We start from the raw sequence: 20407 nt of genomic DNA, 5'->3' as shown, positions 1-20407 counted from the left end.
TTAGAGAGATAGTCGTTTTTTGAGCTGTTTTTGGTCTGTTTTTAGTACACCAGAGCCATTTTACAGGTGAGACTCTGCCAAAATTTCTGCAGAATCTGAAGCTTTCTTGGTTCATTTGACAGGTTGATATTGGTTCAGAGGTCAGTTTACAGGGGAAACTCTTCCGAATTTTTCCCAGGAAAGTAAACCACAGTGAAGCGTAGCTATGGCTGGATCACAAGACACTGCTCTTTACAATATCAAGAAGCTGGATGGAACCAATTTCCCATTGTGGAAGAAGCAGATTTGGCACGTGTTGGTACAAAAGAAGCAGATAAAACCTATAAAGCTCAAGGGAATAAAACCAGAAGATATGGACGAAGATGAATGGAGCGAAATGGATGAATTGGCACTTTCTACCATTAGCCGCTGAAGCTAGGTGGTGCCCCCTGTTTGCTTTACCATGACAGGCTCGAGGCGCGCCATTCGGTCCCCGGTGTTTTAGAGGCCGTCGGGGTTCGGGGTTCGCTTTGCTCCCTTCATTTGGTGCCCCCACTGAGGAACTTTTCATGAAACCCTTCAGTTTACAAGACTGAAAACCCTAAACATTTGTGAATGGATGAATGGCTAGCAAGATTTGCTAATTGGATGACATAAGAAGAAGAGCTCCAAGCACAACTATACGAACTTCGCATCTCCATCAAAGCTCGAGTGCTAGGCATAACGGTAATCGATTTGCAGTGGGAGAGTCAACCAACACGCCAAACCCAGTGGATATACATAGGCCAAGTGCCAAGAAGAAGAAGGAGAAGGTCGAAACCATGTCCGCAACCTGCAACCAACCCACAACAACAAAATGGAAGGAGCTCTACACAATAGAGAATCAACACTATTCTACTTTGAGAATCAGGTAACTCAAGTCACCGAGGTAATTATCACAGTCAGTTTTCAAGTCGCACCTGATGCTGCAGCACAGATAACGGAATCATTGTCTCACACTCTCACTAGAGAAACTAGGGATCTACTGAGTTTGTTTCAGGAAAGAACACCACCCTCTCCCACAAGCTTGGACAGTGACTAAGCACCTCTAAGCTTCACATGAATCAGTACAACCTACCTCAAGAGAGATCACACATACCAACGCGTGTACGCTCAATCAAGGTAATACTGGATTTGAAGGCTCACTACCAGCACGTCATTGACACCATGCTGGGTGGGGAGCGGTTTTTGGAGGTTCTGGAATCAGATCAACCATTTGTCTTACCTTTGGTACAAGGCAATGTATTGTTTGAAGTTTTAATGTATGTCCTAGTATAAGAGGGTATACACGCCTCCTTGTAAAGAAGAAAAAAAACTTTTGCAAGCTAAGCAGTGTGTCTTTCTAGCTCTCTCTCAATAATCATGGCAAGTGTAGCATTTCCAACATTTAAAGGAAAGAAGGGGGAGGATTTGGTAAGAGACTTCCTAGATGACTTTGAAGTAGCATGTGTAGTGAGCAACAAAGATACGGATGAATCCCGGGTTAGAATCTTTAAGCATCTCATGAAGCTAGAAGCTAGATCATGGTACAATGCACTTCCACAAGCAACCAAGGATGACTGTGAACCCTTAAAAACCGCTTTTAAGAGGCGCTTTGGGGGAGGTACCACTTTAGAAAAGTTGTGGGACAAGTTGAGAGACTTGAAGAAGGAGGGTCTTTTAGAATATGCCACCTATGAGTCCAAATTTATGGATTTGTGGGAATGGTGGGTTGAGTCACTGGCAAGGGGGGAAGTTGCACCCGATTTCCTAAAAAAAGATCGGTTCATGCATGGCTTATGGCTGCTTCTCAAGGAGAAGGTAAAAGGTAGATTCCCGGCTACGTACGAGTTAGCCGTTGAGATTGCTCGCCTTAAGGACAAGAAGCTGCGAATGAAAGCCAAAGAAACCGAGTCAATAGAAGCAGGAACATCGCGTGGACCAGCGACTATGACAACCACCATTCCACCACCACCACCGGCTCTTGGGGTAAGAGATGACCAACAAGATATGTTGGCCCATATTACTGACCAACTGCAGAGTTTGTCTGTCCACTTAATACAGCAAGGGAGGAGTCAAGAAAGAGATCAAGACCCTGGAAGAGCACGACGACAAAACAGAGAGTATCACTACTACAACTGCGGAGAAGACGGTCACGGTATGTACTACTGTCCCAAACCACGACAAAACTATAATAGAGGAGGTAGGAGGAACCAATTGTCACCCCCTAGAGAAAGAGCGCCCCCACCCCGAGCATCAGCCCCACCAACACAAATTCTACGTCCGCCACAATCACCACTTACAATCATCCTACGTCCACCATCAATTGGTACCCGCACACGAAGTATCATTGGTCTTGCAGAAGAGGTCAAGATGAAGGTAACTGAAGAAGGATCAAGCGAGAATTTTATTCAAAGAACTGAAGCAGTGGAACAAGAGGTTAAAGAATCAAAAGATGCTACCCAGGTGGGGGAGGTAAATCAAGAAAATTGTGTTACAAATGTGAGTACATCTTTAACCTTGAATGAAATAGGCACCAAAGCGATCAATCGACAGCATTGGGCAGTAAGGATAAGAAGGTGTAAAGTGTTGGTTAGGCCTCGTCAGAGTAAGAGGAATGCAAAGGGCATGAAAGATACAAGAGAAGAGGAAGACCAGCGTGCTAGCAAGGCTTTGCAAAAGGTGGAAAACATATCAAGCAAAGGGGAGGGCTTTGAAAACGGAAGCCTGTGCACCAGCATGGACCCAGGACAATGTAGCAAGCTAAAGGAATCTTGCATCAAGGCAGTTTCACTTGAGGGCCATAACGAAGAGGTAAGTATGACTGAAGGTTTGGAGTTGGATATTGCTCCAGAGGCTTGGCAGTCGAGCAAGACTTTTTTGTGTAGTGTTATAGACTTAGAGATGGGTAATGCCTCTAGTCTACTGAAGGGTGTTATAAACTTGGAGATGGGTAATGCCTCCAGTCTATGTGAGGATGTTCATAGTAAGTTTGATGATCAATATGTTGCCAACCTTTTAAGGATGTTCCAAACTTCTCCACAACACAACATTGTGTTTGCATGGGATGCATCAGACCTATGGCTATGGCTAGCCACTATAACATATAGAGAGAAGATCAGCATGGAGATAAGAGCAAAGGAGCCATGGATAGACAAAAACCTTATAGAATGCAAGAATGAAGACCTCCTTCACAATTTGGTACAATTTTTTACAAATAGTGCATCCTCTCTTTGGAGAAAGGTAAGTGGATTACGCTTGTATTTAAGCCGCAAGGTAGGTGGCTTGCTATTAGCATCAGTAAAGGAAGCTGACATGTTTCAGCACACCCAAAAGAAGCATGATATGCTTGCAGTTTTTTCCAATCATGGCAGTAAGCACGATTCTGAAAACAACTGGAGCTCACCACACCAACAAGGCGGCCATATATGGTGGATTCTTGGCACACTCTTGGGAATCATAATTTTCAGTTCTGTCTTTGCAGGAGCCAAGATGCTTATTTTCCCTCTCGCTACTGGTGGTTACAAATTTGGTCTAATTTGGCATGAAAATTTTATTGTTCGGACACTGCAGACAATGATCCTATTTTTCACTTGGGATCCAGGAGGACATTGACACAAAGTTCTGGAAGCCATGGGCTTCCCCTTTAATCAACCGACACTATTCCAAGGAACAAGCTATCACCCGGACCTGTTCCAGATTCATGAATATCCCAGAAATCTCACCAATGGCCAAATGGAATGGCTAGTTCAGAAGGCAACTCGATATCGGATCCTACAGCTAAGCGGAAGAAGAAACAGAGCTAGAGACATGAATGCCTCTAGCCTTAGGGGGAGGGCTAATGAGGCAAGCTTTTCCAAGCATGGGAACCCCCCCATATATTTTTGCCCTTTTACCAAAATATTTCCCATTATATAAGTTACTTTTGATTTTTTCTTCCTTTTTCACAAACGTTTTAGCCTTTATTAAATAAATAAGACTTATGCTAATCAATCACGATGTAGCATAAATAAGTAACTTTCTTTGTTGATCTCTCTTTTGACCTTAAATATTAAATATATATAAATTACATTATATATTTTAGTATTTTCTAATATATTTTTCATGTATGTATATTATTCCACCCTACCAAATATTTTATTCACTAGTTTTCATTTTCAAACCTCAACCCCACTTTCAAATCTCAATAATACCTCCATCTACATGATTGCCAATCTTTTCAAAACTCTAGGTCATGTTTTCATACACATGAAGGAGCTTACACTTGAAGGCAAGAGAGAAGTCCACTCAAAGGGGACCACCAAAAGACTTTTGCAGCCATAAATAATACATTATTTGGCTGAATTTTTTAAGTAAAGAAGAACCCCGAATCTGAAGGAGCGTTCAACATGAAAGATGTAGCTCGTGATCTCAACTTTTAGCTCAAATTTTTTCAAAATTTTTGAAGTTATGAACGTGGAGCTGTGATTTTTGTAGTGGACCCCAGTTTTCTCATGTAATGGTGACACAGGCCATCCCTAGTTTTCTTCCCTCTAGAATGGCTATGGTTCTACAAGTCTTCAAGCATGATTACAAGAGACAAGGTTCTTTTAATGAGGTCTTGGCAAGTCTAGAGTGATTCTATCACCATTTTTGGAGGATCCATCCTCATCAACAAATATCCACCTTCGACAACCTCTCTTATAATTTTCTTACCTCTCTCTTCTCTCCCTAATAATCTTATGTCTAGCCAAAGCTAGACTATTGTAAATATTTCCTATCTTGTACATCCTACCCACATTCTCTCTTCTTCTCTCTCTATTGACTCTGGTATTTTAAATAATGAGGAGACAAGATGGGAGCCACGGTCACATGCACCCCATTTTCCTAGTCACCATAGTGGGACACTCACTTCAATTAGAAATATTGCTAAATCCTCTCCTCCTTCCCTATATAAGGAGGCCATGAGAGCTCACCACAAAAAAAAAACACACACAACATCACCAAAGAATACAATATGCATTGTGTGTGCCTAGTGCACACACACACACCCACACCATCACCATCACCGCAATCACCATGCTCGTCTTGAGCATGACCTCTACACCCTTGGGCTATGGAAGATGAAGGGCATCTAAATGAAGGATGATGGCCATAAGCCTCGTGCGAGTCTTTGCCATCAACTCCCACCTATCCGCCATGTGCTCTACCACTCTCTCCCTTCTCATTCCCCTATTCTATGCTCTCCATTTTATCGCCTTATTCTCTAAATAAAGCTTGAGGTTTTGTGAGTATGTTTTCCTGCAATGTTTTGCCCATGTGAGGTGTGCGGAATTGCCACCTAGTCTTGTGTTTGGAGTGAGCTTGTGTATGTGTGAAGGATGTGCGGATTCGCCATCCTTCTGTGGTGCCTAAGTACTAAGCCGCAATACCCCCTCCCTCACTCTCTCTCTCTCTCTCTCTCTCTCTCTCTCTCTCTCTCTCTCTCTCTCACTTGATCTCATTTCCCTTCCTCTTCATCATTACTCCCAAGCATCCATCTCTCTTGGATGAAAAATTTGTTATGGTGGTGTGTTGTTTGCGTCCTAGCCGCTGAAGCTAGGTGGTGCCCCCTGTTTGCTTTACCATGACAGGCTCGAGGCGCGCCATTCGGTCCCCGATGTTTTAGAGGCCGTCGGGGTTCGGGGTTCGCTTTGCTCCCTTCACTTCAAAGAAATTCTTTCAAAGCATGGTAAGGCTTTTGCATTTGAGCCACATGAGATAGGATGTGTTGATCCTTCTATTGTAGTTCCTATGGTAATTTTCACAATACCTCATGTGCCTTGGAATCTGCGGCCTATTCCGGTTCCAAAGACTCATTTGCCAAAGTTAGTAGAGCTACTGAATGAGAAAATCATAATGGGAATCTTGGAGTCTTCTTGTGCTCCATACTCAAATAGGTGGTTCACAGTTCCAAAGAAGAATGGTTCTCTACGCTTCATCCAAGATATGCAACCAATGAACAAGGTGACAATTAGAAATGTAGGTACATGTCCAATTGTGGATGAGTTTGCAAAGGTGTTGTAGGGAGGGCAATCTACTCAATGGGGGATATCTACTCAGGGTATGATCAATTTCAACTGCAATCAAAAGCAGAGACTTACAACCATGAGGACACATTTGGGTTTGGTAAGGATGTGTACCTTGCCATAGGGAGCAACCAACTCGGTTGCACATATGATGAATGGGATGAATAAGGTCTTACGTGACTTTATTCCTCAAATTACAATGCCTTTCATTGATGATTTTCCTATCAAAGGATGTGAAGAAAGTGACAAAGATGAATCTTTGGATCTCAAGGGATGTTGCAGGTTTGTGGTAAATCACATAAATGATTGTGATAAAATTTTGTCTAGGTTGGAGGAAGTGAATCTTACTTTGTCAGGGAAAATGTCTATGTTTGGTGCAATGAAGTGCTCATTGTGGGGCACAACTGCGGACTATATGGTAGGAAACCTTGTCCAACAAAGGTAGATGCCATCCAAAGAACAAAATAAACATGCACTAGCATCACTGAGGTTATAAGGTTTCTGGGAGCATGTGTCTTTTATGTTATTTGGATTCCACATTATGCACATGTAGCTAATCCTCTTCATCAGTTTCTTAGAAAGAATCAAAAGTTTAAATGGATAGAAGAACATGTAAAAGCCATGAAAAAGCTAAAGGAGTTGCTCGAGTTAGCACCAACTTTGAGAAAGGTAGACTATGAGTATCAAAGGCCAGTAATTGTGAGACACCAGTCCTACCTGGATTGGATGGGCAATAGGGCAAGATGACTAAGAAGGACGCAGGTATGTGGTAAGCAAAGGTACTAAGTTCTTGCCAAAGAGAGAGCTATGGGGTATGGTTAGCCTTGAAAAATGGAAAAGAGTACCTAATTGGTGCACGTGTGGTTGTAGAAACAGATTGTCTACCACTTATTGAGATGATTACAAGCTGTTCAACGACAGCCATTGCTATGTTGCGGTGGATTGCCTACATTAAGTCTTTAAATTCTGAGTTTAAGAACATTACAGGTAAAGACAATACAGTGGCAGATATTCTATCAAGGGCAAGGTATGAAGGTGAGTCACAAATGATTGACGAGGGAGATGATGTAGGCACAAAGTTCTATTCTATCTCTCATGTCAAAGGTAATAATGTCTGCATGACTAATTCACTTGAATTGTTCTTGAAAGATCTTTATGAAGGTGATTGGCTTTTTATTGGAAGCTACTTGAGTACTCTAACAAAACAAGATGATTGGTATGAACAAGAATTCAAGAGGATACGCAGGAAATCATATGGGTACTTTTTGAGGGATGGTTACTTGTGGAAGCATCCTAAACAAAAGTGTGCTACACCACATGGGTTATATGTAAAAAAGAGTTTCAAGTAAAGCTCATGCAAGAGTTTCATGAGAGTCTATGGGCTGGACACAGGGGTGTGTGGGCAACCTTCTCCAAGTTGAAATAAAAATACTGGTGGAAGGGTATGTACAAAGATGTATCTCAATTTGTAGAGTCATGTGTAACTTGTCAAATGTATTCAAATGTTAGACATTGTGACGGATTGCATCCTACATATCCACTAGCCGTACACTATAAATGGGTTGTGGATCTAGTCATAATGCCTTTAGGACTCTGGAAAATGAGATACTTGGTTCTTGCACGAGAGGACGTAACTAATCAGGTTGAAGGAAGAGCATTAAGAGCTAAAACCACGGAAGCTGTGTGAAAATTCCTTCTTGATGAGGTGATTTGCCGTTATGGTTGTGTGGGAAAGATCACTGTAGACAGAGGTGAACTGGATGCCGAGGAAGCAAGGGAGTTCTTTTCCAGATTAGGAATCAAGCTTTCTCTTACTACAGCTTACAACCCTGAAGGCAATGGAAAGAGTGAAAGAGGAAATCCTCCTATCATCAAAGATTTGGCCAAGGCTTGCGAAGGAAGAATTGGTGAGTGGCCAAAATTGTTACTATATGCTTTATGGGCTTATCGTACAACACATAGCTCAGTAACTGGCTACATGCCTGCGGAGCTAATGTATGGTCAAAAGCCAGTGATGCCGATTGCGGATACAATTGCCACATGGAATGTACTACCTTGGCAAGAGGGGCTTAGCAGAGAAGGCCTCCTTGCATTGCGCATAAGGCAACTAGAGAGAAGACTTGGAGACATTAACACTGCAAAAGAACGACTCAAAAATGCAAGGTTGAAAAACAAGGACTACTTTGATAAGTGACATCGCTCAGGAGCAAAGCAATTGACAAAGATGACTGGGTTTTAGTGTATGATAGTAGCCTTGATAACCAGCACACAGTCATGCGTAAGTTCTCAAAAAGATGGTTTGGACCGTATGTTGTAAATCATGTGCATGAAAATGCTACTTACAACTTGTCTGAACTAGATGGTACAGAAGTAGAGATTCCCAATGCAGGAAAAAGGATCAAAAATTTTAAGAGAAGATGAGACAATGATCCAGAACATGTTGATGAGGAGGAAGAACAAAACACAGGTGAAGATCAAAGTGAAAATGAAGCTTTGGAATCATCTACTGAAGAAGAAATTAAGAAAGAGGTACAAGAGGGCTAATCTTACAAAGAGACAATGTGGCACATACCAGAGGATGTGCAGGTTTAGAGGGGGTGGATGTCGTGCTGTGACACGTACATAGTGGGAACGCATGCTACAAGAGTTATCTTGTAACTTTTTAGATACATAATTATATTTCCTATAGTGTACATATGCATATCTAAGTATTATAATAAGCTTTCTATCTCATCCTATTATTTATCTCAAGGGTAACACATTCTTACTTTACCGTCAAAAAGTACTATGGAAAAAGCGTCAATAGCTCTGCCTCTTTAACTTGGAGCAAAAACAATTAATTCTTCATTTCTACTATCTCATTATTATCTCACACCCTATCTAGATCCTATACCTAGGGTAACTTCCAATATATATATATTCTATGTATTTTTTATATTTTTTTTAAATAGCTACTAAGAATCAAATTTTAATGGGACACTAGCGTGCACGATTCTCAAAGATACCCCTATTTTAATGCATTATTGCAATCATGATTACAAAATTTTGTCAAGGAGCAATGTCATGCTTTTGTATTGCATGAGGTGTCCTTTGGAATCAAATGAAAGTCTAGGCTAAGGGGACCACAGGAAGACTTTTGCTGCTAGAAATGGACCCTATTTTTATGATTTTTTAACACAAGGTTCCAAACCGAATTGGAAAAGTATATAGAATGGGAGACGTAGCTAATGAGCTGAATTTTCTGCCCATATTTTTTTTTTTTTACTTGGAGCCACGGTTGAGGAGATATGATCAAAACACTGGACCCCAGTCTGCGAACATCATGTAGGGACAACTCATTTCAAACTTTTCCAGTTTTTGTTCACACTAGCTCCTCTCTTCTTGTGTAAATCCTTGGGGGTTCTCTTTACCTATAAAAAGGGACCTCTTCTTCCTTGAAAAATATTGAAGCATTCAAGCCATTCAAGACATTGATGAGAGGAATTCATGAGGGAGTGAGTAGTAATGCCTAATTGTACTTAGCCATTAACATAAGCCTAAGCCTACACTTTCTCCTAGAGGAAGACTAGACATTCTTGTAAGCTATCCTTCGAATGGAAACTCTAATCAAAGAAGGTATAAGACTTGGTGTATCAATCAAAGTTCAATTCTTCTCTCTTCTTCTCTCTCCATCAAAAATGGTGCCGAAGGGTTTGACAAGTAAGATGTGCTCTACATTGATATTTTGTTGATTTCTTGTTGTTTTCTTTTTCATCTCTAATCCAATATATATATATATCTAATTTCATCTCTTTAACCAAACCTATCTCTGTCACTCTTAGAAATTAATTCTCTCTACAAATTCTAGGTTCTCCTTGCTACAGGTACATCTCTCCCCGTAGTATCCTTATTGCCTACAGGCAAGAATAGGGCTTGGGAGGGAAACTTTTCATCTCTTCACTTCTCTCATATCTACGTTTCTCACATACTATCCTAGATGAATAGTCCACATGATGAGAATTTCTATCACTTCCACTCTGTGTGATCTATTAGAATTAACGTATGGATTAGTCGTAAAATACACTTTCAACAACGTATACTGTTTCTCTTTGGCCCAGAAAGGCTCAATGAAATACTTCTTTCACCAGATCCCTATAGACTATAACTTTTCCTTTGACGTAAGTGTAGTTATCTTGCTATGAACATATATATTTTGGTAAGCACAAAAGTACAATTTCAAAGAACAATTCGTAGCCTATTTGGTCGGCAAAGATTGAACACCATTAACTCATCTATCAACCCTTTCATATTACCCATGATACGATATGACCATAGCCTTGATGTTTTCATTTTTGTGTTGTTTTGATATTCTCTTTTGTGTTCTTTCTTTGTGTGTGTGAGTACAAGAGAGAAAGAATGAAGCTTCTTTGATTGCACTTCCTTCCAAACCCTATACTTCATGGCATCTATGGTTAACTCCTTCATATAGTTTTTGAATTTTTCTCACAAACTCTCACAAACAAAAGCCTGGTGCTTTCCTGGCAAGACCGCAAATTTCTCGACAACGTCAGCAACAATCGAAAGAAAATGCAGTCATCCTCTTGCCTCCTCCAAGCATCTTGCACCAGCTCAGCATCAAGAATGTTACCAGCTCAACATCCATAATGTCTGTACAGTGGCTCACTGTTGGTGCAGCCTGTCTTTAGTGACATCTATTGGCCCCCTCCTCTCATCTATGAAGGTCAAGATTGGTCCTTGAGTGACCATTCCCAGCAATATTGCTCTGCCAATGGCTCCCCGCCTCCACGGATCGCCATGCGGTCGCAATATTAAAGATCAGGGACCATTCCATACACCTTATTTTTTCCAACTTTTAGAACTAAGGTAAAAGTCATGGTTTTTTCTTTGAAGGAATATATTGTAAGTGTACCTACTTCTTTGATGAAGAGGAATTTCTTGCAAGTGTGCATGCATACTTCTTTGATGAAGATATCCATGTACATGAAAAAACACCCTTTTAATTGTGAAACAATCTTTAGAAAAAAAATATGTTTTACGATAACAGGCAACTTTGTTTCCTTCTCTTAAAGTGAGTTGTTGACATCCTCTACTAAAGGAATTAGATCTTTTTTCCAAGCATTGGCTTTCAATAAGGCAGAGATTCTTGTGCTCAAAATTTCAACCTTCTCAATATAATTTATGGACTTGCTACGGTCCTTATATATATGTGTGTATGTATATATATATATATGTGTGTATGTATATATATATATATGTATATATATATATATATATACATATATATACATATATATATATATATATATATATATATATATATACATACACACACACACACACACACACACACACATATATATATATATATATATATATATATATATATATATATATACACACACATATACATAAAGAGAGAGAGAGAGAGAGAGAGAGAGAGAGAGAGCAACATGCACACACAAAAACACACGAACATAATGTCACATATACATGAGTATAATTTGAATTAAACCATTCTAACTCAATGGTTTTGGACAAAAGAACTATATTCTCCTTGGACAAGAATGGGTGGTTGTGGATTTTGATAGGTAGATATGTTTAGCTTTCTTACTATTGTAATACGTTTTTGTGGATCTATATGACTAGAACATATGAAATGCAAAAAATGCTAAGAAAAATGTTGGAATTTCAACCTGCATCAGGAGGTAGTCAATGTCTTTTGATGGCCCATCATAAAAGGTTTTATGCCTAACACTTCAGATCACAAACAATGTATATTGGCTAGGATAGTGAGTAGTCTAAGTGTCTTCAAGTTTGACATGGACAACAATTTGATAGGCTCATTGACACCTATTAAACATATTCACAACAAATCACTTGATTTTTTTGTTTACATCCTTTCCTAAGCATGCTAAGAGTTATTGTAATTCAACATTGAAGATGAAGACCAACCACTTCTACTTTTGAATTTAAGTTCTTGATACATAATAAGATTGGAATGCTCTTGCCATTCTTACTTTGAAATGCAAAATTTTGAAATAAAATAAGTTTGTACTCATTGCCTTGAGCTCAAGAGTCACATATTCTTTGAACAGGTAAAAGTGTTCTTTTGTGGATGAACAAACAAAGCACACCATACCTACTCCTCACCTCATTGCGTGACACTATAGAGAAGCCGCAGCCATGTGACACCACTGACGCAAGCATATCAAAGCCGCGACTGGGTCCTCTCTCTCTCTCTCTCTCTCTCTCTCTCTCTCTCACACACACACACACACACACACACACACACACACACACACACACACACACATAGAGAGATACACTCGCACCTGCAAGTAAATATGTATTGTGTCACACACATACACACACACATGCTTTTGAACTTGTATTTGTGAGTGTGACACATAGAGAGGTACGCTCGCACCTGCGAGTAAATATGTAGTTTGTCACACACATACACACACACACACACCTGCTTTTGAACTTGTATTTGTGTGTGTGTGTGTGTGTGTGTGTGTGTGTGTGTGTGTGTGTGTGTGTGTGTGTGAGAGAGAGAGAGAGAGAGAGAGAGAGAGAGAGAGAAAACAAATGGAGAAAAGAAATGAAATGTTACTTTAAATGTCTTCAAAAGACCCAAATGAGCTATGAGACCAAACCAATATATATATATATATATTTATAGAGAGATATGGAGAGAGAGTGAGAGAGAAAAGAAATGGAGAAATGAAAATGAAATGTTATTTTAAACATCTTCAAAATACCCAAATGATCAATGAGACTAAACTGATATAGTGCCTAGCTACAAAATAGAATAAAGTAAACTAAAAGACAACTTGATGGAAGTATAAAAGGTACATATATCCCTTGGTGATACATATACCCATTAGGCCTTGCATTCATGTCTAGATGGATTCTACTTCTCTTGCTTTGGCTTATGGAATCCCTAGTGATGGTATATTTTGTAAAGATAGTGTATTGCATACACCTCCAATCTCTACACTTTATGCTTTGAATCTCGTACGTCTGAAAGGAGAAAAGCCATATTTTTCCTTTATCGGACCTAATAGGTGGTCTATGTAGCATGGGGGCTAGTAAGGTTACATCCACTTTAGTTTGACACTCTTAGAAATGTTGGTAGGATGGAAAAATTCATTTGTTCTTCTTTATTACCTCCCTATTTTTTGCATCAATCACCAAACTGCAAAAAGTGAATGATAAAACTCTATATACATTTACATATGGTAGCCACACATCTTCAGAGACATGAAAGCATCAATACTAATTTCCTCCTCCTTGATATGCGTTATTAGTTTGGCCCTCTCTAGCAAAAAAAGCATGCCTATATTTTCTTGCATATGCTTGCCTTTTTTGCTTGCACATATGCAAGGCTCGAGAAAAGGTAGGTTTGCTTTATCCAAAACCAGTTTCAAATAAAAAAATATTGCCTTAAATTTCTGTGAGAGAGGTATTTGAGATGTATTTAAATTTCTGAGAGAAGTATTTGAGATGGACTAAAACTGCGAGTTTTTTTGCGTTCTCATAAAGGGGAAAAAATGATCCTAACATTGGCTTCAAAAATTTATTTTCCCGAACTATGATTTGGTGCGCATGGAAGTGCAAATGCAAAGCATTAAAAAAGTGGGGACAACTACTTCTTCAAAAATGGATAGCTCTTGCTCTATAAGTTTGTCCCTTTTTCCATCATCTGTATCATTTTTGCACATATAGAACATAGACACGAACGACTTTGTCATATCTCCCTCACGAGTTCAAGAAGAGTCTGGTACATCCTTCAAGTAGCGTATACTACCATTGAAACACATACCATTCACACCATGACGTGTGTACACACACACACACAAATTTACATAAGTCCTTTCTCATAATTCACTACATAAATTGGACAAAAAGAGCCTCGCTTAGATTTTAAAAAAAACCCTCTTTTTTCTTCACCTTTACATCTCAATTAACCCGTCCATTACATGATCACACAAGCACCTGTCACAATAGAAACACATGTTTGGACGCTCAACCAAAGGTAATATACGGTTGTCTAAAATTACACTAAACTCCCTGATTTGGGGTGAGTAGTTAAAATATCCTCTTCGGGGTAGGCCAAAATGGCGATACAAAAATATCTTACGATGTGGTAGAAACTGCGCTAGCAAATATAATTGCTTGAAAAATCCACGCTTCATTAAATGTTCCACATAATAATAATGTGGCCCTAAGCCTAGGGCTTCCTTTATCATCGCCAAACGGATATTTTTCCTGAAGTGTTCTCGACCCCAAAGGGTCACCTATGTTACTCTATTTTGTTATTTCTACCATTTCATCTGTGCACCTGATGTTCCTAATTAATGGAATAGAAGATACTCATAACGGAGTATGGTGTTTCTCTTGATGGACTCACTTGACTGCTGCAGATGGGCAAGCGTTATTGCTAATACCTGATCTTGACTATAAGTCATAGCACATGAAATATAAGACACAGCCTAAGACAAGTTATTGAAAAAACTTGTAAACAGTCGGCTTGAAACTCTTTAAAATTGTTGTTACAGTGCACTCTAAAGTATAATATCCCTATCTTATATAGATCCAGATAGCAACCTCTACCAAGTGACTATTCGTACAAAAAACCCACTCTACTTCCAACACTTATTGGGTCCCGTAACACACTTACTCACCTTTGTTTTCTCGACATATGTTTCTCCTAGAAACTTACCCAACTGACCATCCTACCTATAATAGTCTCTTTTGAAATATCAGTACTATAAGTAGTTTTTTTTGTCTGTGACCATCTAGAGTTGGAGAATATACCTCATAAGAATTTTTATGCCATGCTTCGACTTAGAAAATTTTGTATGATATGTTCAAATTGGTTACTGCTATAAAAGTACTGGTTCTCATAATTTCACTACAGGGAGTAAAATAAGTGGGTTTCTTGGTAGCCTCTTTTTAGAAATTACTTAAGCTTGGTTTTATTTGCTGCCTTTAAAACCCTTAAAAAATGGCCTTACCGTATGAACACCTGTATGGAGTTTTTACTTATTAACCTTTTGCAATCTTTTAATCTAGTTGTACATCTGCTCTGTCGCATGCTACCCTCTGCAAGTGAAAGGAGTGTTCACAAAGATGCCGCTACTGCACTCACGATGTGACACATGTTGTGCGCTACCGGATCTTGTGCTAATGGAATCCCTCAAGACATGGGCTTTATGAGAGACCTCGATTGTCGAAATGTCTGGCAGATGTTGGGTCCCATCCGCTATGGCTGTGCTTCAACCTCTATAAAACCCTCATAGATATGGAACAGGTCAGTACTATACTCACTTATCATCAATGTTCTTTGTTTTCAACCTATGCGTTCAAACTTCTAAGTTATTAAGACTACATCATGCCTAAGGGAAAGGAGAAATTTGTGGAGGAATTGTCATCTACTCCGAGTCTACAGGTTATTTTAATTCTTCTTATTTGATCTAGTGGGGTTCTTCTCCTATCTTATATTTAAGATTGGGCTGGGCTGGTGTGGTTGAGACATAATGATAAATTGGTTTTGAGAGTATTTTGTCTATTGATAACTCCAGCTAGTGGACTGTTTTGTGATGGAATGGCATGCTCTGATTCTAGACTGGTTTTATGATGAAAACTCTAAAAAAGTAAGGAATCTCACTTTCATATGATTACTTGGTATTGAGGTACTGCCAGATCTTGAAAATAATTTTTGAAAATTAATAACATCAAATACCCGAATGATGTCTAGTTCTTGTTTTCAAGCTTGATTACCGTTGTCGACTGCCATCATGTAGCCGAAAGATATTTGGTTTTTTTTACTACACTAGCCAGTTCTATTGCTCACCATTTGCATCTTGAAAACATTCCTGACATGTTGTAGCTTGGGATAGCTTGCCTGGTTTTGGTTTAGTTCCCCTGCGGTAAAATGATCTTAGCTTGGCTCTATTGAACTTGGCCACGCATACTCTCATTTCATATCATTTGAGAAAGAAGTTGGATTTTTTTTTACATTACAAATTTACCTGCATGATGCTGGTTACAAAGACGGTCCAACTTTAATTCTCTAGCATGGACTAGAAATTTAACATGGGTTTATGGTATAATGGTTACTCTCTTGCTTGAGACCCTGACTTTGGAAAATTCTTTTGTTGGTCTCCGGCTTTTTTTACTGTACTTTTCAAATCTCAGACTATTACTGTTATGGTTTTGGCCTTTTGCTTCGCTTAGGGGCTTTGACTTGCCCAGGTGGTTTGGTTATGATTTAGAGAATAGAACTTTGGCTTGAACTATAAAAACATACTTTATAATTCTTCTGCTTCTTTGGTTTCCATACTGAGAAAAAAAAATGTGCTGCTTCTATTTAATAGCGGGTAACAGTTGATGGAATCACTCTTTTAGGAGGGATTAAAACATGAATTTTTTACTGGCTTTTTGAAAAATTATGTCGGCCCCAAGAGAGTCAGTTGTGAATAATGATGGCATTTGAAATGATTACATCTATTCTTAACTCAAATAGTGGTATATTTTGACAAAATTCAAACATTTGGGTTGGGACTCCTCTGGTCGTTCTGTTGGTTACCGTAGTCCTGTACCTTACTGTGTCGTTCGGATAGGTTTTGGTTTTTCTTTCTCTAATATACTACAGAGGCCTTTAGGCTCTATAACTTAAATAAAATTTTTGCTCTGACTTTGTTTATGCATAAACAGGCTTTCCTCTATCTCTTCAGGTGTTGTTTTGTAATGGAATAGCTGTTAAGAACTGATGCCTAGTGTTGGGCCTATGGCTAACTTGTGCTTGCTTCTATGGGGTAAAAATCTCCCCGATGTGGTTAAAGAATGATTTAAAAATATTAAAAACATAGGTTTTTGATATAATCTCTTTAAAAATCTTCAAACTAAGGATAGGCAGCGGAATGTTAAAAAACTGTCTTGATATATAGTAGCATTTATTATGGGAATCTCACTCTTTGGGTAAGATTTGCTAAAAACCAAGGACTCTTATTCTATTTTAAAAAAAACATAATACAAGTTGAGAATTGTTGTTCTTTTCAATGTGACATGGATAGCAATTGGGATGCCCAGCATCACCTGCATACAGTCACTTGCTAACGAATTGTTTTCTTGTGGCTATGGGTGCAGGTGAGGGCTACCTTCTTTGATAAAAAATTATTGTTCTATGTGGTTGAGGACATAAGGCTTATCTTTTACCTTGAAGCAGCTTCATTCCAGACTTAGGGATTACTTTCTCCCATGTTGTACTTTGTTTTCTTCACTACCTTGTACAAAATTTATTCTCAACAGAAAATAAATTATTGTACAAATCCATTGTATTTGCATAGAATTATTGGTCTCTGTGAACAAGTAGTGTTCATTTGCGTGTATGTATCTGTTTAGAACTTCTACACACACAATAAACGCAAAAGAGAGATTGACTAGTCTTTCTCTCTCAGAACTTAGTTCTAGTTCTTAGCACTTTTTACAATAAAATTTATTATATTCTAATAGGCAGGGGTGCTATCACAGAGTCTCAGTGGTCCCCTTTGACCTGCCTGGTGAAAGGTTTCTAGCACGGCCATTTTATTCTAACTATTCTTGTACTCTCTTTCTAACGTCCTTTTTTCCTTGTCATTTCACTATTTTATAAACTTATGTCCACCAGGTTACCCGAGAACTCAGAGCAAGAATGAAGGTCTGCTCTGACCCAGTAAAAAGAGATTTGATTTCAGAGAAATTACGTCTTGCTAGAGAAATAGAAAGTGTCTTTCCTAAAATCTCACTTAGGATTAGACCCTATCTTCATAGGGTTGTACAACTCAAATAGAAGTTACACTCTGTATAAGCTCTTTGGATCTACTCTCCTCTTCCAAGATGTGTTAATCTAATTGTTGTTATTGAAATCTTTGCAAATTATCTCCCTTTCGCAAGGTCTTACTGTTTCTATGGAACCCCTATCCTTTGCTTCTCTACTTACGTTGAAATGTATCCAAGATACCGAAGCTTCAACTTTAATTTTTGATGCCTCAAAAGATTCTAGGCTGTCACTTGTCCAACTTATTTCCTTTGAGCAATGGATAAAAGTTCTCACTCTCCTTGTTAAGAATAAAACTGAGGGCATCAACCTACTACTGTAATTTACTTCTAATTTGGCTAGTCTTTCCAAAGCCCATATTCAAGACTTAGCTTCCTTCTCTTCTAAAAGCTCTGAATTATCAAATCTTCTCAGAAAATTTTGTGGGCTAAGTCCCATCTTTATTACTGCTCCCTCTACTCCAATAGTCCCTCCTCCTAATTGCCTCTTTTGTAGAGATGTTGCGGCATTGGAAGTAGTAAAGTAATTTCAAAAGGACCTTTGTTCACTCAATGAGGCTTCCCTTTTGGATATGGTGCCAAAAGTCTCTAGGGCCTTTCTTTTTATACCATCACGACAAATTGAAGTAGAATCCTTGGGTGTAGAGCACAGACTTTGGCTATTCCCGAATAAAGGGTTTCTTGTTCCCATTTCTATGGAAACTTGGGTCTTCCTTGCCAACCTAGCACTTGCCACTACTGAAGAATGCAAGCTTAAGGTTCTTAAAGGGCTACAGCTTCTGGATAAATGAGATCTGATTAAAGCTCCTTCCAATATGAATTTCCTTGACGACAAAAAATGTGGATCTAATACAGGTTTATATGCAAGAACCAAAGGTGTGATGACCTTTAGTAAAAATAATGTTGAGTACTACATTGAAATAGTATGGAATGTTTTCAGACCTTACCTTAAGTGTGCATGGAGGTTTTTAGATCCTAGAGTTGCTTGTGAGTCGAGCATCATTTGGTTTGACCATGCTATTTGGTACGCCCTCAACAATTTCCAATTATCTTTCTTGACAAAGAAGAAGAGTTTCATCTTTCCCTCTTTTGTTCGTGGCTTGGTGGACAAGCTATGGATCCGGTCTTAGCTCAAATCGCCTTTATACATTACAGATCTATTATGTGCGACACCCTCCAAGAGCTTGGTTCTGAAGGTTGTGGCACATTGTTAACCACTTATGGAGGGTATAAAGGAATCAAAGTTATGGTTGGGCAAATCAAGCTTAATATTGATGATGATGATACTCAAGTATCCAAATGCCCCAAGACTCTTGTCTCTCCGTCGGCTTCTTACACCTCTTTCATGACTCCCTTCTCTAGTGATTTTGTATTTGATAGAGGGAGGGCTAGAAGTTATATTAGAGGCCATGGCAGAAACCTACCAATCCAAAATATTTTGGATATGTGATGTGCAGGTACGAAGGAACGCCTGGCAGACTTTACCTACCTTCGAAGGAAGAAGTATGTATTAGAATATTTACACACTGCTTGTTTACTAGCAAGATTTTGGAATTTTTTACTCCCCAATCTATTTTTACTGAATGCTTTAAACATGTTTTTGGATCAAATTTGTTACTAAAAGATGTGATGTTTGGTTGGAAATCTTGGCCGTCTATCAAAAATATTATTTATTATAATGATTTCCTCCACAATGAAGAGGTTTCTGTTTGTGTTTGTCACTTGTATCCTAAGTTCTGTAAGTCTTTTGCTAACTTAGGCTTACATGTTTGTACTTCTAACTTAGAAACCATATCTGATATACTTGTGAGGAGCCTCTTAAGTAAAGGCTTGAATCATATTCTTCCTTTTCCACTAAATCCTCAGCTTGCCTATGTGGCTCTACTTGAATGCTTGGCCGACTTGGCCTTAAAACTCCAACTGGAGGTTGATGTTCACTTTCAACTTACCTCTACACTTAAAGATATTTTCTGGAAAAAGATCAGTCTTATGCCACATGAGTGGCTAAGTATTGAGACTACCTGGTGGCTGACTCTCAGTATTAAGACTTCCAACTCTGATATTAAGGAGAGGTGGTTTATTATAGGCCTAGATAAAGCGTCTAACACTGCTTCCTTTATCTGTAAAAAACTAGCTTTTGATTCTGCCTTATCCAGACTCAATGGGGTTGATTTATTTAAACTTTATACCTCTCCTCTTATAACTTATTCACTTCTAAATGATGAATTATCGGAACTTGGCTATTGTCCTAACTCTCTGAAAATGCCCGTACTCTTTCCAACTTATAAAAATCATAAACATAAATTTAGATGGATCTCTGATGCATCTAATAGCTTGTTCTCTTGTATTACTAATGACATCACCTTTTGCTTAAACTTTATTCTACTAGAAATAGAAGCTATTTGTGCCATCAAGCGTAATGATCTAATATGATTTGGAAATTTAGACTCCTGCCCGTTTTGAATTGTAAAGAATGCAGCAGAGGTTTCTAATAACCTCCCAGAAAAAGTTTTCTCTATTTTTACGACAGACATAAC

The 20407-nt window shown here is 38.8% G+C and overlaps 1 protein-coding gene across 15 annotated transcripts in view; it reads left to right on the top strand.

The window, feature by feature from the left end:
- LOC147439900 (uncharacterized) overlaps positions 1-20407 on the top strand; it is a 102700-nt gene that overhangs the window by 32583 nt on the left and 49710 nt on the right. For 4 of the 15 annotated variants that reach the window (XR_015184657.1, XR_015184659.1, XR_015184661.1 and 1 more), the window contains exons 5-7: positions 12140-12268; positions 15126-15363; positions 17202-17862. The exons of 1 other annotated variant lie outside the window; for it this stretch is intronic. Coding sequence is in view for 5 of the 14 variants with exons in the window: in XM_086485626.1 (XP_086341752.1) it covers positions 12140-12268; positions 17202-17221 (149 nt within the window). In the remaining 9 variants the exon portion in view is untranslated. Of the gene's footprint in view, positions 1-12139; positions 12269-15125; positions 15364-17201; positions 17921-20407 lie in introns of those variants that run through there. 10 more of the 15 variants (XM_086485627.1, XM_086485624.1, XM_086485625.1 and 7 more) reach the window with 7 other exon arrangements.

The sequence above is a fragment of the Adiantum capillus-veneris genome, chromosome 16, assembly GCF_014529385.1.
Source record: "Adiantum capillus-veneris isolate H3 chromosome 16, ASM1452938v2, whole genome shotgun sequence".
NCBI classification, from domain to species: domain Eukaryota; kingdom Viridiplantae; phylum Streptophyta; class Polypodiopsida; order Polypodiales; family Pteridaceae; genus Adiantum; species Adiantum capillus-veneris.
Note: the sequence above shows the minus strand (reverse complement) of the source record. Positions and strands in the feature narration are given on the sequence as shown.